Source organism: Ochotona princeps, chromosome 31 (assembly GCF_030435755.1).
Source record: "Ochotona princeps isolate mOchPri1 chromosome 31, mOchPri1.hap1, whole genome shotgun sequence".
NCBI classification, from domain to species: domain Eukaryota; kingdom Metazoa; phylum Chordata; class Mammalia; order Lagomorpha; family Ochotonidae; genus Ochotona; species Ochotona princeps.
Window position 1 is genome coordinate 12850090 of NC_080862.1, and position 27148 is coordinate 12877237.

A 27148-nucleotide genomic window follows, 5' to 3' on the forward strand; every position below is an offset into this window, starting at 1 on the left:
CCTTGCTTGCCCGGGGTGCCCATGTTTACACAGAGAGTGATGTTTCATGTTCTTTCCCTTGGAAGGATGCAGTTATCTCAGCAATACAAGAAGCCTGGGAAAAAGAGCTTTGGCCTTTAGGTAGACGCAGCGGGAAAGATGCTGAGTGACTCACTTATCTAGCTTCTCATTAGCTTGCCGCCAATGCGTCTGCTCCTTTCTCCATCTCAAATTTTCATTGAGGCCTGGAAATCGGTCATTCCCTAGGAGTGAAGAAATGTATGATAGGAATTTGATTAGCCTGAAGCCCTCCCGAGATAAGCAGCCGTAACAAGCCCAACAGAGCAGACTCAGCACCACTGGTTTAATTAGACCCACACAGGAAGCTGGTGGGAGAGGAAGGCGCAAGACCTGTGTTCCAGTTGGCCTGTCTTTGGTGGAGATTTTAGATCTGCAACTGAACCCCTTCCTTTCTGGGGAGTCAGCACATTTCTCTTACACAGGAACTCTCAGGGAAATTCATGGGGTTCCCACGGAACTAGTGGAAACTCTTGGAAGTAGAGTCTGGGTGGTCAGTGTTTATTGCTGTGAAGGCTGCCCTCCCACACCCCGCAAGATGCACAGTTGTGAACAGGGCAAGTGGTCAGTCTAGGTCACTTTGGGCACAGACACCAGGGCCCAGGATACGTGGGTCATTCATTACCTCTTGGAGTGATGAGCCCAGTGTGTCTGGAGTTTCTGGTGAAACGGTAGGGCGGGGACGGTCTCTTCAGGAATGGGAGACTCTGAGACCACGTAGGGAAATTGGTTCTATTCTCCTCAAATCCTGAATGATCTGGGGAGATAACTTTGGACCTAGGGTCATCTAGTCTCTTGACCATGCCATCAAATGGTCCTCCCCCAACATCTCTTTTGGTCCACTAAAAGAGATGCTTTCCAACAACACACGTTCTTAGGTGCGACTTGTGGCCAGCAAGTTTTAAAAGGTGCCCCTGGGGCCACTTGCAGGGTTCCTGTAACCTGATATCAACAACTTTCCCTGTGAGGCAGGGGCTTGTATCACACATCTGTACGTGACATACCGTCCCAGCAATAGCTATCCACTACCCTAACAGGAAAGGTGGTGTGCGCTTGTGTTGGGAGGCCATTCCTTCTCCAAGTGGGTGCAGTGCGGCTGGCGGGAGGCCGAGCAGGATCACCCCACACACCTGGAGTGCGACAGCGACGCATCATCTCCCCTCGGGCCCCCTCGCCACGGAGCAGAGCCTCCTCCAGCCGGGCCTTGACGTCCCGCGATTTCTGTAGCACTTGCGTACTAACTTTGTCAGAACTCTGTTTCCCCTGGAAAGGATACAGGCAGGAAGACAGATTGGTGAAACCTCTGCTAACGGAACAGTTATTAACACAAAGCACAGGTGGCTGGTACAGGTAAAGCTGCCATCCATGGTGCTAACATCCCACATAGGATGCTCCACTTGCAATCAGCTCCCTGTTGAGATGACTGGGAAAGCAATGGAAGATGGCCCAAGTCCTTGGGTCCCTGCATCCATGTGGGAGACCAGGAAGAAGCTCCGGACATATCTGCCTGACCCAGCCCTGACATCTGAGGAGTGATGGGTGATCTCTCTCCTTTCTCTGCAAAGTGATTGTATCTACAAAGTTCAGGAGGCCATGGATGGGAAGCAGAAATGAGAGGAATCAGCGACGCCTCTCCCTGCCTGGTTAAAGAGGGAGGCCTCCCGAGGCAGAGGTGAACGTGGGATGTAAATGCTGGCAGCCAGCGGAGTGACCGCACACTTACCTTGTATTCGAAACATGAGACGCAGATGAAAAGTAGGTCCAAAACCCTGTTGAGCTGCATGGAGGGCAAGTCGGCAATCCACTTCCGGATGAGACCCTGATCTGCGTTTTTCATGATCCAGAGGAAGCAAATCATGAGGTTGCGGGTGGTGTCGGCACTGAGCACGTTGTACTGCTTATAGGGCTGGAAGGAAGCACAGGTCGGGGAGGAAGTCAGGACGGCTTATGGGATGTGAATCTTCTGGAACACAGGGATTGCTACCCCTACACTGGCTGGTGTCCACTTTCAGTCGCCACGCCCTGCCTAGATGGGAGGGCAGCTGTGCCCTGGACCGAGAGGCAGCCTTCCAGCCACAGAAATGAGTGAGCACCTTGGGCTTTGGCAGCAGTGTGGTCTGGTGGTCTGCCCTGGAACCCAATCACGCTTCATAGTCTTAATGACACGTAGGGGCTTCTGTGTGGCTACGAACTCTGAGTAGCTCTCTTTCAAGGAGGATGGTGGGGGGTTGGGTTTACAGAGGAGACCTAGCTGGGCTAGGGATCACAACTAAACTAACTGTTCAGATTTACCTTCCTTTTGCCCTAGTCCAGGGTGCTACATACAAGTCATGAACTTCTCTCCAGTTTAATCAAACCCATAAGTGAGTGGATTCCTCCTCAATGCACCTTGAGCCACGGCTCATGTCTGCCCAGGGGCTTTGTCTTTTTGCTTTAACACTTCTGCCAGAAATGCTTAGAGTGCTGGGAACATGGTCATCAAACCAACACAGCAGCAACACGTGGCTGTACTCTGGCTTCACGCAGTCCTTCTAACATTCAGGGGAATGTGGCCGTGAACCTCAATGAGGCATCTGGGAATATCTGAAGGGAAGCATTTGTTTTGGGTGGAAATAACACGGGTCGTGAAGTCCCTTTCACGTTGGTTATTCTGAGGCTGTTGGTAAGGATGAACGAAGCCTTCAACTTGGCGAGAACTGTGTTCTAACCAACAGATGCACTTTGGGCCGTTGAGTTTCCCACTCAAAGAGGCAGGTAATAAGAAAAGGCACACAGGACAACAGAAAGTTGGAGGAGGTCATAAAACATTATCACAGTTACCACGCTGTAAGACGAACAATGCCAGTCTCTAAGGCCCTTCTTCCTCCCTGGTCCTCACGGGCATCGCTAAACACCCAGGGAAGAGAAGAAAGTCACCCACCAGGAAACGCTAGGACAAGACGCTGACCTCACTATCTCAGGAGATAAACAGACACAGTGAGAAAAACAAGTAAGTCAATCAACATAGTCTAGGCTCCCATGTGTGGGAGCTTTGGTCTGATCCATGCTTCCCAGGGTCGCCTCTTTGCCTAGCACCACTGAGCCTGCCTGAGTTGAACGTGCAGGTTTCTTGCTGTTGTCAGAATTCCATCTGTCTCCTGGGCTCCTGCATTTCCAGCCTCAGGAGATGCTTGCCCACAGCTTCTTGAGTTCTCGCATCAGGAGACACGAAATCAGACAAATTGCAGAAACATGCACCAACATACCAAGGAGGAGAGCATGGTTCCGCCTGTCTTCAAGTTGAAATGACTGCCGGCTATGGCCAGGGCCACGTTCTGGTTGATCGCACTGGCCCCTTCTTGTTCTTCATCCGAGCCACTGGTACGGTTCTTCCCACTACGGGCATCAGCAGCTGCAACGACAACGCTCTTGGGGTGGCAGCTCAGAGAGGACCTCTGAGGTCCCCTTCCCCAAGGCCCAGGAAGTGAGTGACCGGCACTTCTTGGGCACCAGTGCCAGCACCGTCATTTTGAACCAAATGTTTAGAACTGGATTCTTCCTTGTGGGAAAAAAAAAAAAAAAAAGGAGGCAACCTAATAAAGCGAAGTGTCAGCAAGCACATTGACTCAAAATTATTATTTTTTTTTCAAATTGTGAGAATAGAAATTTTCATGACTTTCAAGCACTAATATTTTTCACTTTATTTGTAGATCTTACATAATGATCAAATAGAAAAAAAATCTATAATTATAGAATTTAACAGGTGTCTTAGAGTAGTATGCTATTTATATAAGTTTAGCGGTTCAACAATAAGTTATGAAGCTTTTTAAAAGATTTAATTGCTTATTTATTATTGGAAAGTCAGATATACAGAGAGGAGGAAAGACAGAGGAAGATCTTCTGTCTGATGATTCACTCCCCAAGTGAGCGCAACGGCCGGTGCTGTGCCAATCTGAAGCCAGGAGCCAGGAATTTTCTCCAGGTCTCCCACGTGGGTGCAGGGTCCCAAGGCTTTGGGCCGTCCTCAACTGCTTTCCCAGGCCACAAGCAGGGAGCTGGATGGGAAGTGGAGCTGCCGGGATTAGAACCGGCGCCCATATGGGATCCCGGGGCTTTCAAGGCAAGGACTTTAGCCACTACTGGGCTGGGGAGCCCAATAAGTTATAAAACTTAAGGTGGAACCTACATTGTAACAAAATGGGGTAAGCCATGAGCTCTAATGCTGACATCCAAATGGGGTACTTGTTCAAGTCCCATCTGCTCCACTTCGGATCCAGTTCCCTGCTAATGTGCTTGGGAAAGCAGTGGAGGATGGCCCAAGCACTTGGGCCCCTGCATCCACACTGAAGATTCAGATGAAGTTTTTGGCTCCTGGGTTTGACCTGGCCTAATCCTGGGAGGTGGCCACTGTGGCCATCTGGGAGGTGAGGTAGCAATGGAAGATGGCTCTCTTTCTTTGTAGCAGTGCCTTTCAAATAAATTTAAAAAGAAAACAAACAAAAAAAAATCTCCAGGGGCCTGCACTAAATGGCACAGAGGTTTAAGGTGCTGGCTATGAGGTCAGCACCAAAGCACTGGTTTGAGTCCCCAGTTGTTCCTTTTCTGGTCCAGCTCCGTTACTGCACCTGAGGAAGCAGTGGATGATGAACCAGGTGCCTGGACTGCTACTGCCCTTGTGGGAGGCAGGGAAGAAGTTCCAGGTTTCTGGCTCCCACCTGGACCAGATATAGTTTATTGTGACCATTTGGGAAGTAAACCAGTGGGTTGAAAACTTCTGTCCACTACTCTTTTAAATAAAAAAAATCTGTTTAAAAAAAAAAAGCCTTTAAAGTTCAAAATGAGTGTTAGTTTATTGTATCTATCTAATATACACTTAAATTTTTTTTTAATTTTATTATTTTTTCTCCATTAATTACAATGTATTACGTGACACAATTCATAGGTACTGGTATACACTTAAATTTAAGCCTAGGTCTAAATGTACACAAGCAGGGCCTGGCGGTGCAGTAGCCTAGCAGCTAAGTCCTTGCCTTGAACGCCCCGGGATCCCATATGGGCGCCGGTTCTAATCCCGGCAGCTCCACTTCCCATCCAGCTCCCTGCTTGTGGCCTGGGAAAGCAGTTGAGGACAACCCAATGCCTTGGGATCCTGCACCCATGTGGGAGACCCGGAAGAGGTTCCTGGCTCCTGGCTTCGGATTGGCGCAGTACCAGCCGTTGTGGCTCACTTGGGGAGTGAATCATCAGACAGAAGTTCTTCCTCTCTGTCTCTCCTCCTCTCTGTATATCTGACTTTGTAATAAAAATAAATAAATAAAAATAAATAAATAAATAAATAAAGATACACAAAATAAATAAGTAAATAAAGATACACAAACAAAAGATGAATCACAAGACTGGTATGTAAAATACTTCCAATCTCTCTCTCTCTCTCAAATACACACACACACACACCACATACACAATTTATTCTAGTGGTTCTTGGAAATGCGGTAAAATACTTGCCATTGATTGACTCACTAAAAACTCATATTTTTCTTTTGACCTGTCAACATTATAGCCACTTGAACCCTCAATTTTTCAGAAAAATCTGAGGCTAGACAGCACTTCATCTACCAAGGTTCTGAGAACAGAATCCAATTTTTTTAGAAAGACAATTCACTATTGTGTTGAGGGGCACCTGGATTTGTAAACAAACAGCCAAATAAGTAGGAGATGGGAACTAAGCAAACCCTGGTTCCATTATTACCAAGATAACAAGAGGACACATTCTTGCTTATTATTCTTCAGTCAGTTACAAGAATAAAGAGGAAAAGATAAAAACTTTTCTGTATAAAATACTTTCATAAATGTTCTCTGACCTCATTTTTTCTTCACCCTAAGAGACAGGCATCTTATTTTTTTTTTTAAAGATTTATTTTATTTTTATTACAAAGTCGGATATACTGAGAGGAGGAGAGATAGAGAGGAAGTGGAGCTGCCGGGACTAGAACCAGCAGCCACATGGGATCAAGGCGAGGACCTTAGCCACTAGGCCACACTGCCAAGCCCAAGGCATCTTATTTTTACAGTTTAGAGAGGAAGGGAAGGTATCAAAAAAGTCAACCTTTCAAAGGTCCCCTAGGACAGAACCAGTAGCCAAAAACTCCATCCTGGTCTCCCATACTGGCAGCAAAGATCAAAACTCTTGGGCCGTCACCTGCTGTTTTCCAGGGCTTGTATCTGCAAGAAGCTGGGACTGGAAACACAGCTGGGACTTCAACCCAGGCTCTGCGATACGCAGACATCCCTAATGGCATCGTTAACTGCTGTGCCAAATGCCAGCCTCTGACTTGGAAAACTCCAAATTAAACAGGAAGCATGGAGCATGTAAACTAACGTGGCTCCCTGCTGTGCGAACGTATATGTCAAACTCTTATAATTAAGCTCTCCAGAAATGAAATATCAATGACATGCTATGCTCTGTGTTACATATTTTAGTTTTTTTTTTTTTTTTTTTTCAGAGACAGGAATAGACATAGAATACTCCTGCTTTATCTTCTGGTTCACTCCAGCCTGCAATGGATGTGACTATGGCAGGCTAAAGACAGGAAGCTGGAACTGAGCCTGGGTCTCCTATGCACACGGCACGAGTCCTAATACTTGGTCATCTCTTGGTGCCTCCTGGAGTCTACACTGGCGGGAAGCTGGAGTCAGGAGGTAAACCAGGCATCAAACTCTGGAATGGAATGCAGGTGTCTCTATACGCATCTTCAACACTAGGTCAAGCATTTGTCTTTCACTTAGGGAGGCTGTTCAGTTCTCAGCCACCATCCAGGCAGGTGCTTTTGAAGGATGGTCTTCACCTAACTGTGCACCGTGCTCCTCTGAGCTCTGAGCTTGTCTCCCTCATCTCCTTGCCCTCAGCCAACTCCACAGACTCTGAGCTGGCCTCTCCATCTCCCATTCCATAGCTCCCCAGAAGTGTTTGCTAGAGGAATTTTTTTTTTTTTTTTAAAGAACGGAGAGTATTACTTTCATAGGAGTGGTGCTTGTTCATTTTTGACTTGTGCAAACTGAAGACCACAGACAACTGGTCTCAGTTTTATGAACTAAACGCCAGTTACCACAATGATTTCAGAAATACGTCAGTCACACACATCACTTTGCATCTGGAAGAAGTGGGGAAACGCAGATGGCTGCAGGAGGCCAAGGAAAACTGCAAGTCGAGGGATGGTAGGCTCTGGTAAGCCTTCCTGAGACCCCAGCATCCTTCATTGTCAAGAGAACACCATGGGGCCCAGTGCAGTGGCCTAGTGGCTAAAGTCCTCACCCTGAATGCCCCGGGATCCCATATGGGCACCGGTTCTAATCCCAGCAGCTCCACTTCCCATCCAGCTCCCTGCTTGTGGCCTGGGAAAGCAGTCGAGGACGGCCCAAAGCTTTGGGACCCTGCACCCGCGTGGGAGACCCGGAAGAGGTTCCTGGTTCCCAGCTTCGGATCGGCGCAGTACTGGCCATTGCGGCTCACTTGGGGAGTGAATCATCGAACGGAACTTCTTCCTCTCTGTCTCTCCTCCTCTCTGTATATCTGACTTTCCAATAAAATAAGTAAATCTTAATTAAAAAAAGAGAGAGAACACCATGGACATTTCTAAGAACTAGTTTAGAGTTGGAGCAAAGGCAGTGGCCCTCTGAAGTGATGAGAGTATTGTGTTTACGCCTGTTCTGCACCTGTGAATATCTGTGTGTGTGTGTGTGTGTATGTATGTGTGTGTGTGCCTGCCTATGTTTGCACCCGTGTGTGCCTGTGTGTGTGAGAGAGAGCAGGCAGGCAGATCAATTTTTTTGTCAGGTCTCCAAACAAAAAGCTCCTCCGTCCAGGATGGGGTGTTTTATTTTTCATCTACTCTTCCAGTCCACACTGTTCTATGAAATAGACTGCAGAAGGCCACAGAGCCCTTTCAAATGACTTCGCCTTTGTCTGCTGCTAAGCAGGAGGTAGGTCGAAGAACCAGACTCGGTGTCAAAGGCAAAATCTCCCCTCTCTGGTGCAAGTTCCTAATGTTGGGACAAAAAAACCAGTATTTGGGTTCATCTGAGACTGCTTCAAACACAAAGGAAAAGGGAGAGAACAATTTTATTTCAGGATGTTACGGCAAGGATCTTCAAAGGAAGTAATTTTGTTGTAGTTTCATCCTTTGTGATTACAATTTATAAAGTCCATCACATACTAGAAAATCAAGCAATTTTAAAAAGAGAAATGAACACGGGTTTTGTGCCTTTTTCTTTTTTAAAGCTCATCGGGACCTATGCTAACAAGGTGTAGAGACCGCTGCTGTGAAGAAATGCTCAAATACGCATGCAAAGGTACTTCAAAATGTACTGGGAAAAAAAAAAAGAGAAATAGAAGAAATGTATGGACTGCTTTTTCATAATACATATTTCCATGCATTTTTGAAAAGCTCCTCATATGAGTGACTTTCAACATTTTTTTTTTTTTTTGCACCAAAATTCAAATTGCCTGTTAATTCCACCTTGCAAAAAACTTTCGAAGCGCTGTTAGGTCAGCGCCGGGGCTGACTTTTGGCAGGGGTCTCCATCAGTCCGAGCCAAGAAATCACAAAGGTTTTTACCTGTGAAATCATAGAGCTGTGGCAAGGCGTCCAAAATGATGCCGACCAGAGGCAGGTAGAGGGCAGCAATCTTGACCTTCACCTCTGGTTTGACACAACGCGGGTCCAGGTCGTGAGAACTGAGCAGGCTGTGCATGGCACTGACCGCCTTCCTCTGCACCTTGCTGATGCTGTGGACAAAACACAAAATGTTCGCGGTTAGGGTGGAAGGGAGTCAGACCAACCACAGCCAACAAGGACCAAAGTACCCAAAGAAAGAGGCGACAGTGCGGAAAACGGGCAGGCAGGGTGGCTGTGTTCTAACTGGCTCCTATCCTCGGGGTTATCACGTTGCAGAACTTAATTCTTTCTTATTGCTGAATAGACCCCATTTTATAGATACACTATAAATCTTTACTACAGAGTTTTATTTCTTTGTTCACCAATTGAAGGCCATTTCAATGATTTCTGCCTTGGGGCTGTATGAATTATGAGCGCTACTGTGAATATGATTGTATAGTTTTACTTCTCTTGGGTACATAGCTCAAATCGAATTGCTGGATTGCAGGGGAAGTCTATTTAATCTCTAGAGGAACTGTGGAGTGTTTCAGCGGCTCCCTCATTGTATAGTCCCACCAGCGGTGTCTCAAGGTCCTAGCTTTTCCTTAACAACAGTCTTTTTATCTGTTTTGTTGTTGTTGTTGCTAATATGCGGTTATGACCATTCCTTCTGTGGAACGGTGAGCTAAATCTTTTTTTTTTTCCTTGAAGATTTTTAAAAAAAGATTTATTTATTTTTATTGGAAAGGCACATACACAGAGAGGAGGACAGAGAGGAAGATCTTCCGTCCGATGGTTCACGCCCCAAGTGACTGCAATGACTGGAGCTAAGCTGATCCGAAGCCAGGAGTCAGGAGCTTCCTCTGGGTCTTTCACATGGGTGCAGGGTCGCAAGGTTTTGGGCTGTCCTTGACTGCTTTCCCAGGCCACAAGCAGGGAGTTGGATGGGAAGCAGGGCTGCCGGGATTAGAAGTGGTGCCCATATGGGATCCTGGCGCATTCAAGACGAGGACTTTAGCCGCTAGGCTACTGCACCGGGTCCTTGAAGATTCATTTATTCAAAGTTCAGGATTATAGAGATAGCAAGCTCTTCTATGAACTGGGTCATTGCCCAAGTGACTGTAACGGCTAAAGCTGAACCAAGCTGAAAGCAGGAGCCAGGAGCTTCATCTGGGTCTCCCATGCGGGTGGCAGAGACCCACGTGCTTGGATCTCTGGGCTTTGCCCATTAGCAGAGGCATGGAAGGGAAGCGACACAGCTGGGACTTGAACTGTTGTCTGTGTGTGATGCCAGTATTGCGGGCAGGGTCTCTATCCACTCTGCCACAGCACCAATCCCAGGCTAAGTCCATTTTGTCTTGGTTAGTTTTGCTGAAAGTGTGTAAAACTTGTGAGGTTTTTTGCCTGATAATAATTTTTTTTCTAAAATAATAATCCTGACTTTCCTGTACTATTTTTCTGTTTCTCTGTAACCTTTATATTGGTTCCTATTATCTGCTTGCTTTTGTTTAACCTGTTCTTCTTTACCCAGTTGCATGTATAGGTACTTTTGAAAATTTGTTCAAACTATGTGCAAATATTTACCTCTTCAAGAATAATACACTCAATTTAAATTTAAAAGTAGGGTGTATTTATACCCCCAAAGAAGTGAGCTTAATGGTCACCAAAAATCATGCATAGCAATGGCTCATAGCAGCTTTTTTTTCTCTAAGAGTTCCAAACTGGAAACAAGTCAGATTCTACCTAGAGTTGATAAATTCAAGTATATGAGCACATAGCAATACTGCATACAGTTGAAAGCAAACAATGAACTATTGATATATGCCACCACACTCAAGGCCTGCTGGCACGATATTTAGCAAAGGAATGTGAAGTTCAATAACAGGTAATACCAACCTCTGGTGATAAAAACCAGACCAACAGTAATCTGTATGGGGGGAACCAGAACTGCGAGGGGGAGTCTGAGGTGCTAGAAGTATCTTTTATCTTGACGTGTATCCACAGGCAAAAATTAGCCTGACTTTCTCTCTCACATCTGGCACATCTGGACCCTTTGCTGTAAGTACATTCCAGCTCAGTAACAAAGCAAAAGAAACACGCCCCTTGTAACAGATACTACAACCTAACTACAAATGCACAATGGTAAACAGCTACTTTTTCTTTCAAGGGAAAGCTAAAACAGAATCCAGAGTTATAGAGGAAAATATGAACGAAAGGTTAAAATGTGTCAGATTCTTGCACTGTAGCCAAAAGGAGATAACTAGAAAGTGTACTTCAAAAGCATTTGTTCTGACTGCCTCTTTAGTCTAATGGTCCCTGCAGTAGGCTGGGTTTTAAGTAAGGCAATGCAATTTGTGATCTTCATACAGACACTAGACGATCTCCAAACACTTGAGAAGCGCTGAGGAGTTAGTGATTCATGGACACAGCCGTTACATGTGTCAGGCAAGGATGGGGACTTCCGGGGGGACCTTTAGGAAACCGCTGCTTTGGCTCCTTGCAGGGGCCTAGCGACTGAGACATATCCCAACACCTCTTGCCTTACAGGTGCACAGAAGCCGCTAAGTCTATTGGCTGTGCTGGCAGTGAAAGAAAACTCTGACCCTGGACCTAGCATTAGCCTAGCGGCTGAAGTCCTCGCCTTGCACATGTGGGCACCAGCTCTAACTCTCGAGGATCCATTTCCCATCCAGCTCCCTGCTTGTGGCCTGGGAAAGCAGTTGAGGACGGCCCAAAGCCTTAGGACCCTGCACCCACGTGGGAGACCCAGAGGATGCTCCTGGCTCCTGGGTTCAGATCGGCGCAGCACCAGCTATTGCGGCTGCTTGGGGAGTGAATGAATGGACAGAAGATCTCCCTTTCTGTCTCTCCTCCTCTCTGTATATCTGCCTTTCCAATAAAAAAATAAATTAATAAAAACTCTTTCAAAAAAAAGCTGTGATCCTTAGACAGTATTGCTAAAGGATGATACCTTTCTTTTTTCTTCCTTTTTTCATTTCTTTTTTTCCCTTCCTTCCTTCCTTCCTTCCTCCTTCCTCCTCTTCCTTCCTTTTTTTTTTTTTTTTTTAACTTTACCGGAAAGGCAGATTTTACAGGGAGAAGCAAAGACAGAAAGAAAGATCTTCCATCTTCTGGTTCACACCCCAAATGGCTTAACCGGCAGGAATTGATCTGACCTGAAGCCAGGGGCCAGGCTGGAGCTTATTCCAGTTCTTGGGCCTTCTCCCCTGCTTTCCCAGGCTATAGGCAGGGAGCTACATGGGAAGTGGAGCAGCTGGGACCTGAACCCGTATGGGATCCCAGCGCTTGGAGGTGGAGGATTAACCAGTTGAACCAATGTACCGGCCCCAGCAGGATAGTTTTCTGGGGTGTAGCCCATAGGGTCAAGTTATGACCACAGTTCTAACGACCTTCCAACAACCCAGCAGTCAGGAATCACTGTGTTGCCAAAACAGTGAGCCTTCATTAGCTACTCCCCAGGGGAGTGGGGAGGAGAAGTACTCTGTGTGTGTGTGTGTGTGTGTGTGTGTGTGTGTGTGTGTGTGTGTATATTGCAAGAATGTATCTCAACATTGTGTAATTGCAATGATGACTTTGGAACTCAGCCTAGCCTGTTGCTAAGAAAGATGACGACAACTACTTTGCAAGGACTCAAAAACAGATGTTTTTTTTTTTTAAAAAAAAAAAACAAACCAGAAACTACTGCTGGCATCAATCCTGAAGGTTAATGTTAGAAACCACTTCACAGGGAGCTGGATTGAAGTACAATGTCTAGGACAGGGACTGGTACCCATATGGGATGCTGGCCTCGCCAGCTATGCCACAATGCCAGCCCCTCTAAATACTTCATAATTTGAAGATCAGAATAAATCTCTTATATCACATTTAAAAGTCATGAAAAATTTTCCCATCAGAGGTGGAGCTGACGGATGCCTGCGTCTGCAGGTGTCCCCAACTGCCACCCATCTCCTTCCCCGATTCCCCCTTTCCCTTCCTTTCAATACTATCTCCATTTTCCCCTATTCCTCATATTTCTCTGCTTCTATCTTTAATGCTTTTCCTTTTATCCTTTTTTAGCGACATTCTCTAGTTAATCGCATCCAGTGACTTTTATTTTACATGCTGGACTTAGCAGCTTTCAAAAATGGACTTTGATTCCATTTTATAATGTATAATCTTTGCCGAGATTCCGTGTCTTTCTACTTACGGTGTATGCTTTGTGAAATCATGCGTATTCATGAAAGCGGTTTTATTAAAGTTTTTGTCTTCTTAAAAAATTCTATTTCATAGCGGTGCAATAAAGGGAATGTGTGTGTTTGCGTGGGAATGCAGGTTAGGTTCAGTCTTTCTCCAGAGCTCCTTATCATACGTTTTTGGTTGCTAAGGAAACTTAGTGTTAGTTACAGGACAGAAGACTCTATTGAGAAAACTGGGCGGAGTTAGGGTTCAGAAAAGAAGATGGAACTCAAGGCATGGGAAGAGGCTCTGCGAGGATATGTACAGGACCCGGATTTCCAGAAAGAGGCTGAATGCCGAGTCCACCACAGGACCTTGCTAACTGAGAGACATGCAATGTGAGGGCAGGCAAAAACACTTGGAATCCATTTATCACCCAGTCACACAAGCTCAAGGTGCTGCCGTAATTGCTGCATAAAGCGAATCCTGGTTTCTTCCTGAAACCATAAACACTTGGAGAAAAACTTTCAATGACACAGAAAGCTGCAACAAAGCAGCAGTGTTGCCATTAATCTGCACACTTGTCTACAAAAACTTCTTTTGCAGAAGTCCTAGGAATTGGTTGTCAGGCAGGTAGATGCTAGGGTATGGAAAATGGGTCCTGGAAGGGCCCCAACGCCCACAAACACAACTCTAGATTTAATCCTGCCACTTGATGAGGGACACGATCCTTAAATTCTTTTTTTTTTTTCTTATAAAAAGAGTGTTTTGTACATTGATGTAATTTCTGATGACTCCAAACACTCAACTGTGTCCAGTGGAAAGCCTTCGCCAGCTGCTAGAATAGAATGCACAATATTTTGCAAGTCATGGCTTTCTTCATTCCATCCAGGCAGGCTTAGTTTCTAACCCTAAAGGCTTGTGGCAGGACACTTGCTCAGTGTCCACTGACATCCGCGGTTAGTGTGCTGCGTGCCTGACTGTGTAATAAGTGTGAGAGGTGAAAGTGCCATAAGCCCTGGATCGGGAGTCTGTCTCTCTCCTGGCAAGTCTAGAACTTGACTGGGGGCGATCTCAGTCCCTTTCTTAGCACTAGGCTAAGTAGCATCTTGCTATCACCTCTCCATGCTGTTGCCTTCGTTAAAAATGGCTTTGTCTCTAGCCAGCTCATGGATGCCAGCATCCCGGGAGAGCTGGCTTCCATCCCCAGGCCTCTTTATATTTCGACAGGTGCCATTTACTCAAGGCACGGATGCCACCACTCCTTGGAATTGGTGAGTGGCACAGGCTTGGCTGAGTGTGACAAGTTTGGCTACAGATTTTGATTCAGGGACATATCTTTTTTCTTTCTTTTCTTTCTTTCTTTCTTTTCCTTCCTTCCTTCCTCCCTTTCTCCCTCCCCCTCTCTCTCTCTCTCTCTATTTCTTTCTTTCTTTGCTTCATGTCCCATTCTGAATGTCAGAAACCTACCCTTCCCCTTCTGCATCCAGAGCAGCAGCCAGCTCTGTGAAGAGGAGCCCGGTGAGGAAGTGCTGCTGCCGGTACTCCGGGGTCAGGTCGAACATGCTGGCGATCCTCTGGTCCTGGAAGCTGGAGCAGGAGCTGGAGTTCTGCAGAAACACAAGGAGGGTAGTTAACATGGCTCTAGGAGCCCTCAAGGTGCCCGTGTGCCTGCCGGGCTGTGTGAACGCCACCCAGTGAGGGTGCTGCTAGGATCTCCTGCGACAGGTGGCAGAACCCAAGCATAGAGCGTGACTTCACCTTCCCGTTCCCATGGATGGAAGACTGCCAGTAGGGAAAGATGGAAATAAAGCTCTCACAATCTGTAAAACATGACTAACACTCCTTTCCCCACTTAGAATCATGGCTGAGGGCCCGGTGCAGTAGCCTGGAACCCATATGGACCTCAGTTAGTGTCCTGGCCGCCCAACCTCCCATCCAGTCTCTGAAAGCAGTCAAGGATGGTCAAGTTGGGTGCCCGAACCCATGTGGGAGACCCGGAAGATGCTCCTAACTCCTGGCTTTGGATCAGCTCTGGCCATTGTGGCCACTTTGAGAGTAAATCAGTGGATAGAAGATTCTTTTTTCTGCCTCCTTTCTGTATATCTGCCTTTCCAATAAAAATAAATAATTCTTAAAAAAAAGAATCAGGACCAGGTGTGATAGCCTAGCGGCTAAAGTCCTCCAGGATCCACATGGATGCCAGTTCTAATCCCGGCAGCCCCGCTTTCCTTCCAGCTCCCTACTTGTAACCTGAGAAAGCAGTCGAGGATGGCTCAATGCCTTGGGACCCTGCACCTGCGTGGGAGACCCAGAAGAAGTTCCTGGCTCCTGGCTTCGGATCAGCTTAGCATTGGCCGTTATGGTCATTTGGGGAGTGAACCATCATCAGGTGGAAGATCTTCCTCTCTGTCTCTCCTCTTCTCTGTATATCTGACTTTGCAATAAAAATTAAGCAAATATTTTTTTAAAAAAGAATCAATGGTTGAGGATTAATATCCTCAGAAAAAAAATGTGTAACGGGAATGAAAATTGAATTGAAAGAAGACATTGTCTCCTTGAGAAATCAGCCCCTTTGAGGAAGGTCTGTGTTCACTCAGTTCCATACTGAACATGGCTCTGCATTCTGACCTTGACTGCTCTGGATCCAGAAGTGGTGTCAGGCTAAGAAATACCTGTCCTGTCTTCTTAGCCTGGCAGCACATTTGATAGTTCACTAAGAGCACCGTAAGTAACTCGTCAGGGATGAAACTTTGGCTCAAGGATGAACACATGGCTTGGGACATACGTATCACATTTCTATGGCATACTGGTGAACCGGGTTCAAGACCCAGCCCCGGCTCTAATCCGGCTTCCAAACTGTACACCCTGGTAGTAACTAGTGACTCATCCAGTCCCTGTCTCCCACATGGGAGACCCAGACTTGGCTGTGGTCTTCTGGCTTGGGCCTGCCCCAGCCCTGGCTATTGCAGGCATTTAGTTTGTGAACCAGTGGATGGAAGAGCCTTCTTCCTCGGGCTTTTGAATACAATAAACGTAAATGAACTAAAAATTCATAGTATCTCTGTAAATCATTCCTGGTTTGGCGATTCTAGGATCTCAGGTTTAGCAACTCCCTGGGGATGTCCGGAGAGGAATATTGGAAAGGAAACAAGGGCGAGCTCAGCCTAGCGTGGTCTTGGGGCCTAACGTCTCTGGCAAGTTGCAGCAGAAAGCTTATACTTTGGAACGGCTGTTCAGAAGCCCTATCCTTTGCGGTCACATTAAGATGGTCATGTGGTCAACATCTGAAACATATCACCTGGCATGGATTGCTAACGTGCTTTTTTTTTCATTTTCCTTAATAAGATAAAAGTTTTACCTTCGTTTTAGTAGAGAAGAACATGCAAGAGAAAGAGAATCAAAACAAACATCAGGCCTGCTGCTCTAAGCCACTGATCTACGCCCCTTATAAAGAGGAGGTGAGGACGAAAGAACACTTTCTGAAAGTTTTCCTAGCAGGCCCTACTTCCTTAAGAACTCTATAGTGAAGAAAAGGTTCCCATGGTGAAACAGCTTTGGGAATCGCTGCTTCTCCCACACTCGCTCTCCCACAACTCACACCCACAAACTGCCAACAGCAAAGAAACTCAGTCCACACATAGTTTCTAATACTTTTCTGCCTTTGAAAGCCTGCATTTGCGCAATATGAACATGGTTGGTTCATGTCACGCCCAACAAGGTTTGAGCCTTTTCCATGAGTTTCTGGATTTTTACAGTGATTGTACATTCTTTTCTCTCCTTGCCTGTAGGAAGGAAGAAACCAGTTTCTAGACTTGTGAATCGTTAAAGGTGGTGCAATTTCGAGACCGTACGCTAGTCCAGACTTGGGTCAACTGAGCCGGGTTGAACAGCTGGAGTTTTCTTCTAACTTAAATGATCGATCTTTCTAGGAGACAACCTGGTTAAGCAAGTGAAAAGAAATAGCTCCGATAGTTATTCAGTTAGCTAGTTACCTGGGAAGATACGGAGGGACAAGGAGATGTTGGAGCAGTATCAGCGTTCATAAAGAGGAGGTTCAGACTGAGGTAATGTTCATGGTTACACAGGATCCTGAGGAACTCCAGCCTCATGGAAATGAGCATGGGAAGGCTGTTGAGCTTGGCTGACAGCTGGCAGGAAAGAAGAAAGCAGAAACGGGGCATTTCTTGTAAGGTACATGGAAGGGAAGACGGCAGACAAAACCATCTTTTTTTTTCCCCAGAGTAAGACAATCACCTCAATACAAATCAGATAGTGCAAGAGACGGCAAACTGTGCATTACAAAAGACCCGATACACTTGTATTCGTGACTGTCCCTCTAGTGATGCTAGTCTGACAAGCATCCAAAATAAGGATTTTGTTCTGACCCCACTTTGTGGATCTGTAAGTCCAAGGCAAGTCTATGTTCACAGCAGTCTAGGGTGGTACTATGAGCTTTACAAAAATCTCACTGTGTGGGTTCATGAGCCCCGGGGCTGAGGGATCTGGGGTGCTTGCAGTGGAAGGACCTAAATCCCCAGGCAGTCAGCAAAGCCAGAGCAGGGACAGGACAGGGATGCAAGGGCCTGCGACTGCCACTGTGTTGCCATTAATGGCCTCTCGCTCCAGCCCAGGAATACAGAGGGCCTCCTCTTTGTAAATGGACCGAGTTCCTCTTCATTTACTTTAAAGGCACTTTTCTGAACCACACAAGTTTAGTAAGTACCCATCTTCAGGCACGGAGGAGGAGAAGCTATTGTTTTGTGGGAACATTTTGGCTGAAGAATGGATCTATAACTAGACATTTCCTGAAAATAACTGAAAGCCATTAGGCATTACATAAAAAGAAAAAAACTAAGGCAGCTGATTTCCATGCAAGCTGAATGAGCAGAACCCCTAGCTAGCTTTCCAGGGAGCTCTCTGGCCTGACTTTATACCCACGAGGCCACCAGCGAGTTAAACTAATCAGGACACAGCCATACTCCCATCACCGAGGGTCCCACAGACAGACTTGTCTGGTCAAGCCGGGAATTGCGACTCCAAGGCACAAGACAGGTGCACCTGGAAGACGACCCCCGACACTTCGTTAAAGACAGAAATTTCAAAAAGATTTCAAAGAATAATGCGAGTGATGTTTTAGAAAAGAGGAGGGAGGTGGAGTTCCTGCATAGACACCCTAAAGGCTGGAGCCCCCGGGGCAGCCCCTACGCAAGGTGGGTGGTGACTCAGCAGCACATTATAAGCTGCAGAACAACGGAGGGAGTCCAGCTGCCTATTGTTACTATGAAGGAAAGATGAGGGTTCTACTCGTTGGCACAAAGTCACTGCAGAAAACATGAGAGCATCTCTAAGGCTGAGCACAGGATGTGATCAGATCAGAGGACACTGGAGGCCGGCAGCCACGGCGTCAGAGCCCAGGGAAGCTCAAGGAAGACGCGAATGTCTCAGAGGTCACTGCCCTCCCCCTCTCTGGCCCCTCCAGTCTCAGAGGTGGGCAGTGACATCACAAGGAATCAGGATCAGACTATACCCACATGCCCGCCCTAGGGCCCTCGGGCAGCTGAGACTATAAAGAAGAAGAAACAAAGTTTGTAGCAAAAGGGAAAGGAGGGAATGTAAAAAAGAGAGAGAGCACAAGCCAAGTGAGAGAGAAAGGGAAGACAAAGATGAATGTCTCTTAAGGCGCCTGGTGTGCCAGGCTAACAGCTAACCCTGGGGTCAGCAAGGGCTTGCAGTATCTCTTTTCCGTATCTAATGTAAAGTTTAGAAACCAGACTTTGAAACTCATCCAGTGACTTGTAACCCTGAACACCTGACAGGAGGGGCAAACAGCAGTCTAGAATTCCTGTTACCAACTCCACGGAATCCAGGAGGGCAGGGGACCAGGGGGGCAGGGGAGTAGGAGGGCAGAAAGCAGGCTGCACAGGGCAGCGATGCCAGGCTCCTCTGTCGGTCAGTCTGCTTCCTTATCTGGACTTCCTCCTCTGGAAAAGTTAAGCGCTTCTGTTTTTTTTTTTTTCTTTTGAAGGACAGCTGCTGCTGGGTGAGTGAGCCAGGGTTGTATCTGCATTGCAGACACTCACTTATTAACTCACACCTAACTGAAACTGTAACAGTGATTGTAAAAAGAGCCCAGACAGGGGCGGATTTGCACTATTTCCCTGCTGGCCCGATGGGTGAACTCTGCGGTGTCTCTCTGTACAGCTGTTTCCTCTTGATAAGACACAGCCTTGAAGTTGCAAGGTTCCCCAAGCAGGACAGCTTTTTGAGACCCTTGATAGGCCGCAGAGCAACCCAGGGGATACATACCAGTCCCCCTGATCCCTCCTCCCTCAGTTTCCTATCCTTCTGTCTCCTGGGAGCTCCCACACTGATCTGGGTGGACGCCTGTGGCTGTCAGCCTCTGGGCCCTCTTGTACTGGGAGTTATGCACCCCTCTCACCCAGTCCTGGCCGCATTGAGCCCAGGCAAGTTCACGCCTCTCATGGCCACTCCTGTTTTCTCAACCAGCTCCCAAAGTGAACACCTTGCCAGGTGAGGAGACTGCGACTCAGATCATTTGAAAGATTGATCTGAAGTCTGTGAGTGACTAAACCAGAGCCGGCCAGGTGGTGGTGGTGATGGCGGCAGGGACGGCTAGAGAAAGAATATGAAAGGAGAAGAGGAGCAGCCATGATTGCGATTTATGTCATTGTCGCTCAGGCGGTTTGAGTGAAGAAAGTGAAAGAAGAAAGAATTCTATTCCAAAATTTGAAAAGGGGGTGAGGGGAGGCGCAACGGATGTGACACCTTTGGATGACAAAGTATTACTTTGTGCTCAGTGAAATTCAACTTCTTTGATTTCCTTGGGGCTTGTCCTGGTCAGAACTTCACAATCAGGTGTCGATTAATCACCCTACTATATGAAAAGACATCTCCCACTTGGACCTGGTCGAAGACGGGATGAATACTCATGCCATTTCTATTCAATGTTGAATTGGAGAATTCAGATCATAAACCTGAACTAACGTCATTTCCCGCCAATGAACCTGTGGGGCCTTCAGTGCTGCTGGACTCTGCGGGAATCCTAGAAAACCCGTGTGTCTACAGCACAGAGCCAAGGCTGTGCACAGCCGCACAGTCCAGTTCAGTGACCAACAGGCCAGCCCTCCCCAGCACCGAGCAACGCCTCCAACAAGAAGCAACAGGACAGCCTGCTTGGAGCTCTCACCTGGTTGCAGTAGTGTTTGATGAGGTTAAACACAAAGCCACGGTCCATGAGCGACAGAAGGTCATACAGGAAGAAAGCCAGGCTGATGTTGATCTTCTCCGCCTGTTCATTTTCCTAAAAAACAGACATAGAAACCCTCAACAATGGTTAGTGGTCGATCAAGCCCAGGGGCTCCAGGATTCCTTGGGGAGTAAGTTGTAGGAGGCAGATACTGTTATCCCAGGGGCTGTCTCTGGGTGAAGCTGGGTTAAGCAGATAAAAGTCTGCAAACTTGTACAAACGTAATTCAACCCATAGCTGAGGCTGTGGCTGGAAGGTTGACGCAAGCAATTCTTTACTGAACATTCAATACGAGGTGCATTTCCTGTGTGACTGAACTCATTCTCCGTGTGCAAGCACACAACCCTCGTTTTCTTTCTTATTTTTTTAATACCCTAATATTTTTCCCATCAAACCAGCTTGAAATGCATTTATTATCTTCAAGGAAACATAAACATCTTTTGTAAGAAGTATTGTAGACTTGTCAATCGGGATGAAAGAAATCTGTTTTTACCTAATAATTTTTTTTAACTGTACTTAAGCAGCTTTCCTAGCGCAAGACAGGGCAGAAATGAGTAGAGGGAATTGGATCCATTTTAAAAAAAATTTCTCACTTTTTACTACATTTCAGTGCTTTATTCAGAATGATTTTATAGCCTTGGAGTAACCAGGGATTCACTTTTCCATGCTTATGGTCTTTATTTTCAGAATGATCCAGCAATTTCCTGTGATTGCATTGAAAGTAGGACTGAAATGATTTCCTGCTATTTGCATATGCAGCTGGCAAATTCAGGCCACTCTGATGACCGAGTTCCACAGCACCCCTGGGAAGTCAGAGCTCTCCCAGGACCATCCACCTGCTCCCTCGTCCTGTAGTTTACAGGACTACCCTGAGATGTGCGCTTGCCATTTCCAGTACTGGCTTTGTCATTTACTGTGAGGCTCGTGGAACACTTACCAACGTCACTGTTTCTTATTTCAGGCCGCTCAACATAAAGCCATCAACATGCTGTTCTAACAAAGTGGGCCACGAGATATATACCCAACTAGAAGCATGCTAAGTTCTTGATACCAAAATACTTCTTCATAATGATAAAAGTATTGCTAATCAGCATCATTCCCTGATATTTTAGAGTTACCTTCAGAATTCTTCCACTTTGTCTTGGAGGCCTTTGAGCTTATATTTTGAAATGACTTTAAAGCCACAGAAAAGGTGACAGCGTGCAAAGAACTCCTGTACTCCCTTGAGCAGAATCGCTGCTTTTATCATGATTTATGGAACTCTTTTTGAAAACAGATTACAAATATCATATTAGCTTATCCTATAATACTTTAGGGTGTATTTCCTAAATGCAGGAGTATTATCTTCCACAGCTCTATCGATAAAATCGTTGAAATGACAGCCCATATTGCAGTTGCTTCATAACAATCTCCCAGCCCCCACAGGGTCTGGTCCAACACACTGCATGCAAGTGGCATACACAGGTTCAATCGAAGCAGCTGAGAAAGCCGAGATGAAGATCACGCAGGTACCTTCTGAGGCTTGACCAACAGGGCTGCAATCTCTGATGTGACCACATTCACAATAGTGGTTATGTCATCTTTGAAACGGTCGGAAAAACGAGTCCTCCGGAAGTTGTCTCCTTTGTCCAGATTATGTACGTGCTGAGCCATGCTTTTTACCTATAGAGGGAGTGGGGAGAGGTCAGCGTGGAGAAGGGTCCCGAGCAACCAAGTAGGAAAGACTTCAAGAAAAGCCCTTGAACAATGGATCTGCTAACCCTACATCTGCACTGGGGTTTTCCCCAAGCTGGCTCCGGACTGGCTCCTGTGTCAGGCACGGTTACCGTGGTGGTAGGGGGTGGGAGGAGTGTCCTTTTCTTGACCCCAAGTCAGGGGCTGCCTTTTGGCCAGTGACGAAACTGGGAGCTCAGTTCTTAAACTACAGTGCCCTAAGGACTCTCTCTTCATCCACTGCCTTCATGCTGGAAGGCCAGGATCCCCTGACCACCAGGCTGCCCTTCCATGGGAGAGTGTTACACCTGACCACAGAGCAGCTGCTCTAAGCCAGTGGAGCAGGAGTTGGTCTGTTAACGTTCCCAGAACAATGTGGTCAGATCAGGGAGTAAACACAGCTGCCTTTGGACTTCTTAAGAGCTAGCTGCATACCTTGCACGAACACAGAAAAAACCTTTAGAGAGAAGAATTCTCCTCTAATGATTTTTGCCCCAAAATACATGCCACCATTTTAAAACCACAGAACATGCATAATTGCTGGGGTTTTTACATTATAATACCTGTTTGTGGGACACACAAAAAGGATTTGTTTTAATGACAACAGAGGAGGCAAATTATTACTGGCATTAAAGTGCAACCATTTCTAGATGGTTTGAAATGCCACAGAGTCCCGTTTACAATGTACAGCTGTACAGCTCGCCTATGTCATCTTTACGATAAAGTTAAAACAAGTGAGTTTAACTTCCACTCTGTGTTTTACTGCCAGGTTTTTATTTCGACCAAGTATCGCTGCAGAATCCTGACCAGCCCAGATTTAGTAACAAATGGCAAGAATCATATAAAATGCATTTTTAAAAATGCTTTTCTATGATATGCATACATATATAAATAGATGCAAAATAAAGTATCAACATTAAAAAGCTCAATTATTTCAAAGCTTTTACTATTTAAGGGGCTGCTGCCCCTTAGCCTATCACAAATGTTAAAATCAAGATTCTGCCTATTTGGTGGGGGAGCTTGCTTCTGGGGTTAGGAACTTCATCAGTCAAAATAGCTGCCTTTGACACCCTGCGACATTGGGTCTTGTCCTTGGAGAACATCGCTTGGAAATATTTGGGACAGTTTGATGGGAAAGTCAGGGGCTTCCTGCTACTGGATACCAACCCTCTGATGTCACTTTCATGAACGTGGCCAGGCTAGTGGAAGGAGTTGTGAAAGGAAATGGCCTGGAAGTTCAACCTCCCACACTTGTCCCCTAGGTCAGGGCTGGACGGTCGTGTGGAAGTAGATTTCCATCCATTCCCATGTTCATGGGAGAATTTTACAACAGTGGATTTCTGTTTCGAACAATGTAAGACTAGCAATTTTTTGTTAGCAGAGAGATCAAGAGAAAGAGAAGGCAAAATAAGAAGGGTTGAGAGACAAGACCACGTGCTTTTTGACAAAGCCACGGTCACTTCAGGGAGGCCCTAGGAATAAAAAAATACGACATTGTGTGTGTGTGGCATGGTTTGATTTGGGGCACGTGAAAGCCCACATCCTACAGACCTGCACATATCTGGCTCAGGGCCAGATTTTGTCTGGTAAATGTCCTTCTCACCATGTTCTTAACCCAGGACCTACGAAAGCAAATCTTCCTACTTTGGCTGGCCCTATTTCCTGCGTGGCAGCAGCAGGATTTTAGAACTTACTGCTGTATTCAGTTCCTGCCTACCACAACCAAAGAAATAATTCTCCCGTACTATCTTTCAACCAATGGCCTCTTTACAGCTAGATTGCCACTGTGTCCCCTGAGTGTCCAGTAGAACACCAGTAGAAATACTAACAAATGCTTGGCCTAGTGTGTTTAGGGCATGGTGAAGCAAGGACAAAATTTTCCTCCAGACTGGCATTCGTGGCTCATTCATACAAGGGGTATGAATACAAGAAACCCTGAATGTTGAATTACATGTTCTGAGTGAGTAAACCAGGCGTTACCCCTTTACCTCTGGGTTTTAGAGCTTGCGCTCAGCAGTTTCTAGAAGCCTAGAGATTTATTCATTAGCAAGTATGCAATTCACCCTGGGATTGTATTCAACAGCTCTTCTGTCCAAGCCAATTGTTTGTTACCTCCTGGACACCAACACAAGTGAATGGTTTTACACCACTCCGGTTATTGCTTAAGCCAAATGAGGCTGCAGTTTCTGCCTCTTAAAGCTTCTTCTGGGTGAAAGCTGCCTTATTGTTTAAAATAACAGTCAAGCAAACACATTAGTAATGTTTTAAGCACCGATGTTTTACATGAATCAGATTAATTTCCTTGCAAGATTCTGGTTGGCGGCTGATACTTGCTCGTACCCCAGACTCTATCTGGGATGGGGAACCTTTCTGCTGGCAAGGGTCATCTGAATATTCATAACATCATTTGTGAGATATACCAAATGACCACTAAAAATTAGCTTGCTTGTAAATTCCCTGACTTTTGAGAGTCCTGCCCACAGTTGCTGGGGCAGGGGACCAGGCCGGATGATTTAGCAGGCCTTACTTTGCCCAGGGACTGGATGTTTCCCAGTCCTACCCTAGATGAAGTTCCCATCTCTGGCCACTAGTGAGGCGGTCTCCATGCGACTGCGTGATTTGGGCCACCTTGCCATGCCCTTTTGGATGCAGTTGTATTGTTCACATGTATTTCTCTCTGCCCTGGCACAGTATTTCCCCAAGGCTCCATTTCCTATCCTCACTTCTTTCAGCCTGCAGCATTCTCTAGCCTCCTAACGCACTGATCCCTACCCTGGTTCCTTCAAAGCTGAGACAAAAGCAGCTGCTGCACCTGCCATGCACATCCGCCAGGCACAGTCCTTTTGGGAGATGCTTTTCAGGTACCTCTTTTGAGTAACATCAGCCATGACTCAGGTCATGGCCAGCAGAGCCCCAGGGAACTGTGTCCAGGTTGACCTGCCTGTTGATCAACTCCTTCAATGTGCTTACAAGGGTCCTTCCTTCCCAGTGACCTATCTGTGTGTCAGAACGGACAGACTCCCTAAAGACAAAGTATCCACTTTTGCTTATGCTCTGTCTCCTGGGCCCACCAAGCCCTAGTGAAAAACTGTGCAGGACCAAAAGCAGTGTCCAGTGGCTCTGAGGCTGTTGGCTCCCTGCAGTTAGGGACAGGAAAGTGGCCCCACCTTTGCTTGCAACCTCCTCACTAAATTGACAATAACACATCTGCCTCAAGGTTATATGCAGATTAAATAAATAATGCTCCAAAATAGCGCCTGGCACACCTAGTGAGATGCTCAATACAATTTAGATATTATTTTTCCCTTCTTCTTGGGGATGCCAGCTGTTACTGGGATTATATAAAAGGTAGAGTTATCACTACAGCTACAGGGAATGCAAGCTTGCCTTCAAACTCAGGCTTAGGGATCCTGGGTTTATCACGAGTGGGAAAGGCAGAGTTACTGTAGTGCTGCCTTAAGGCAGACTTCCAAGAACACAAATTCCATGTGTTGGTAAGAAAATGGTGTGTGCCTTTGACCTTCCCAAAGAAGCAAAACGGTGGAGGACAAGAGCCTAGGTGTGAAGGTTGGAGAACTGAAGCTGTGTCCCTACCTGGCTGAGGGGTTCAGGCAAGCCCCAGCTTCACCTTAGGGGTGGCAGGCCCATGCGCATGACTAAATAATGCAATATGGCTTTGGAAGCCACAAATAGCTTTTGTTTAGGATTTTATTCTATGCATTTCTATAGTCTCAAGTTTAGATTTCTTTCTTTGCATTTAAAATCTGCGATTGTGACAGCTGACCTCAGGATTACTTGGGTGACATATCTGTAGATGCATCATGAACTAATTGAATCTTTCTTGTGGGCAATCTTGCTGCTGGCTAGAATGGGGAAGCAGAAGCAGGATATAGGAGGCATGGGGTCTTGGCTTTAATATCTCCAGAAAAAATAAAAAGGAGGAAGTCAGTCTTATGGCCAGTCCATTTCCTGCCGTAAGATGGAACTCATGTCTCATTTCTGAAGCTCTTGCCCCAAGACTTGCAAGATGGGACACTCAACTTTATCAGCTTGGCTTTTAGAATTCTGGTGCTAGGTAGGTGCAAATCCCAAAAGAGTCCTTGCTTTGGTTAGGAGTCAAGCAGCAGGAGTGGCATGGACCAGCAGATGGTTAGTACATTTAGCGGTCACCAGACAAGTGAGTACTTATTGCCGCCTCCACGTCTCCTAATTTTATTTAGGCAGCTCCAGGAACGGAATCAAGAATCCACGCTACTTTTACTAAGTTCTTCGGGGTGATTATGTTGTAGGAGTGTGGGACTGTGTTTGGGATTCTTTTTAATCTCTGCGTTGGCAGTAAGTTAGATTCTAAGGGATTCAACTTCCGCACATGTTTCTGGGGACAAGAGCAGCCTTTGGTTTAAGCCTGATGAACACACCAGAGTTAGAAATGGGTTACACACGACCTGTTTCTTTCCAGAGTCTGCTTAAGTTTTGTTTCCTTTGATCCTCTTGGTCTCTCTGTCCCTTTTCCTAAGCGTCAGCTGACACAGATCAATTAGAGCTTAGGTAGAAATCCTATCCTACCTCCGTCTTTCTTTATAAAAGATATTCACTTCATGTCGCAAGGGAAGCGACCCGGTGACTCAAAACAGACACCGTCACTCAATCTCAACCCACCCTTCATCTTCCAAATCACTTTCAAATGTTCACACTTAACTGGAGTCTGTGCTAGCATGCCTTTTTCATTTAAATTGCCTCTCTGCTTATTAATACTGGCAAAAATACTACTTCTTAGTGACTTGAGGTTGAACTATATTCTTCCATTTATAAGTAAATATCAGCACCGCCATCCTTCCCACTTTAAAGTTAAGTATTGCAGCTAGACCTTCTGCTTTTCTTCTGCTGGGGAAGTGACAGAAATGGTCAAAGGACAGATTTACAACTTTCACAATGTTTTCAGCCGACGCTGTGTGATGTCTGCTGTGTGATGCCATGGAGTGTGTCAGGGGCAGGGACAGAATAACAAAGTCCTTGAAACTGAGCAGATGAGATAAAAAAGGAAGTGCTGAGACGGAAATCAACGTGGTGTCCAGTGGAAAATTGGAGTGCAGAGGACACATCAGAGCTCATGACAGTCAGGAAAGGAGTTTCAGAGGCAGGGACACGTAAGTGGAAAGCTAAAGAGAACACAATGCGTGTGTGAGAAGGGAGGGAAGAGGGAATCCGAGAAAAGCGCTGGCGTGGAAAGGCCCTGGCGTTGCTGTGGAACCCAACGGGCAATGGTGTGGCAGCATGAGGGGGCATGACCTGCAGAACG

At 46.3% G+C, this 27148-nt stretch overlaps 1 protein-coding gene across 4 annotated transcripts in view; it reads right to left on the reverse strand.

Annotated features, from left to right (window-relative positions):
- DOCK8 (dedicator of cytokinesis 8) overlaps nt 1–27148 on the reverse strand; it is a 165521-nt gene that overhangs the window by 33662 nt on the left and 104711 nt on the right. For all 4 annotated transcript variants that reach the window (XM_058657399.1, XM_058657401.1, XM_058657403.1 and 1 more), the window contains 9 exons: nt 21649–21798; nt 20077–20190; nt 16862–17017; nt 14337–14476; nt 8652–8821; nt 3303–3448; nt 1781–1963; nt 1188–1320; nt 155–242 (listed from right to left, as the gene is read on the reverse strand). In XM_058657399.1, the coding sequence (XP_058513382.1) occupies nt 155–242; nt 1188–1320; nt 1781–1963; nt 3303–3448; nt 8652–8821; nt 14337–14476; nt 16862–17017; nt 20077–20190; nt 21649–21798 (1280 nt within the window). The remainder of the gene's footprint in view (nt 1–154; nt 243–1187; nt 1321–1780; nt 1964–3302; nt 3449–8651; nt 8822–14336; nt 14477–16861; nt 17018–20076; nt 20191–21648; nt 21799–27148) is intronic.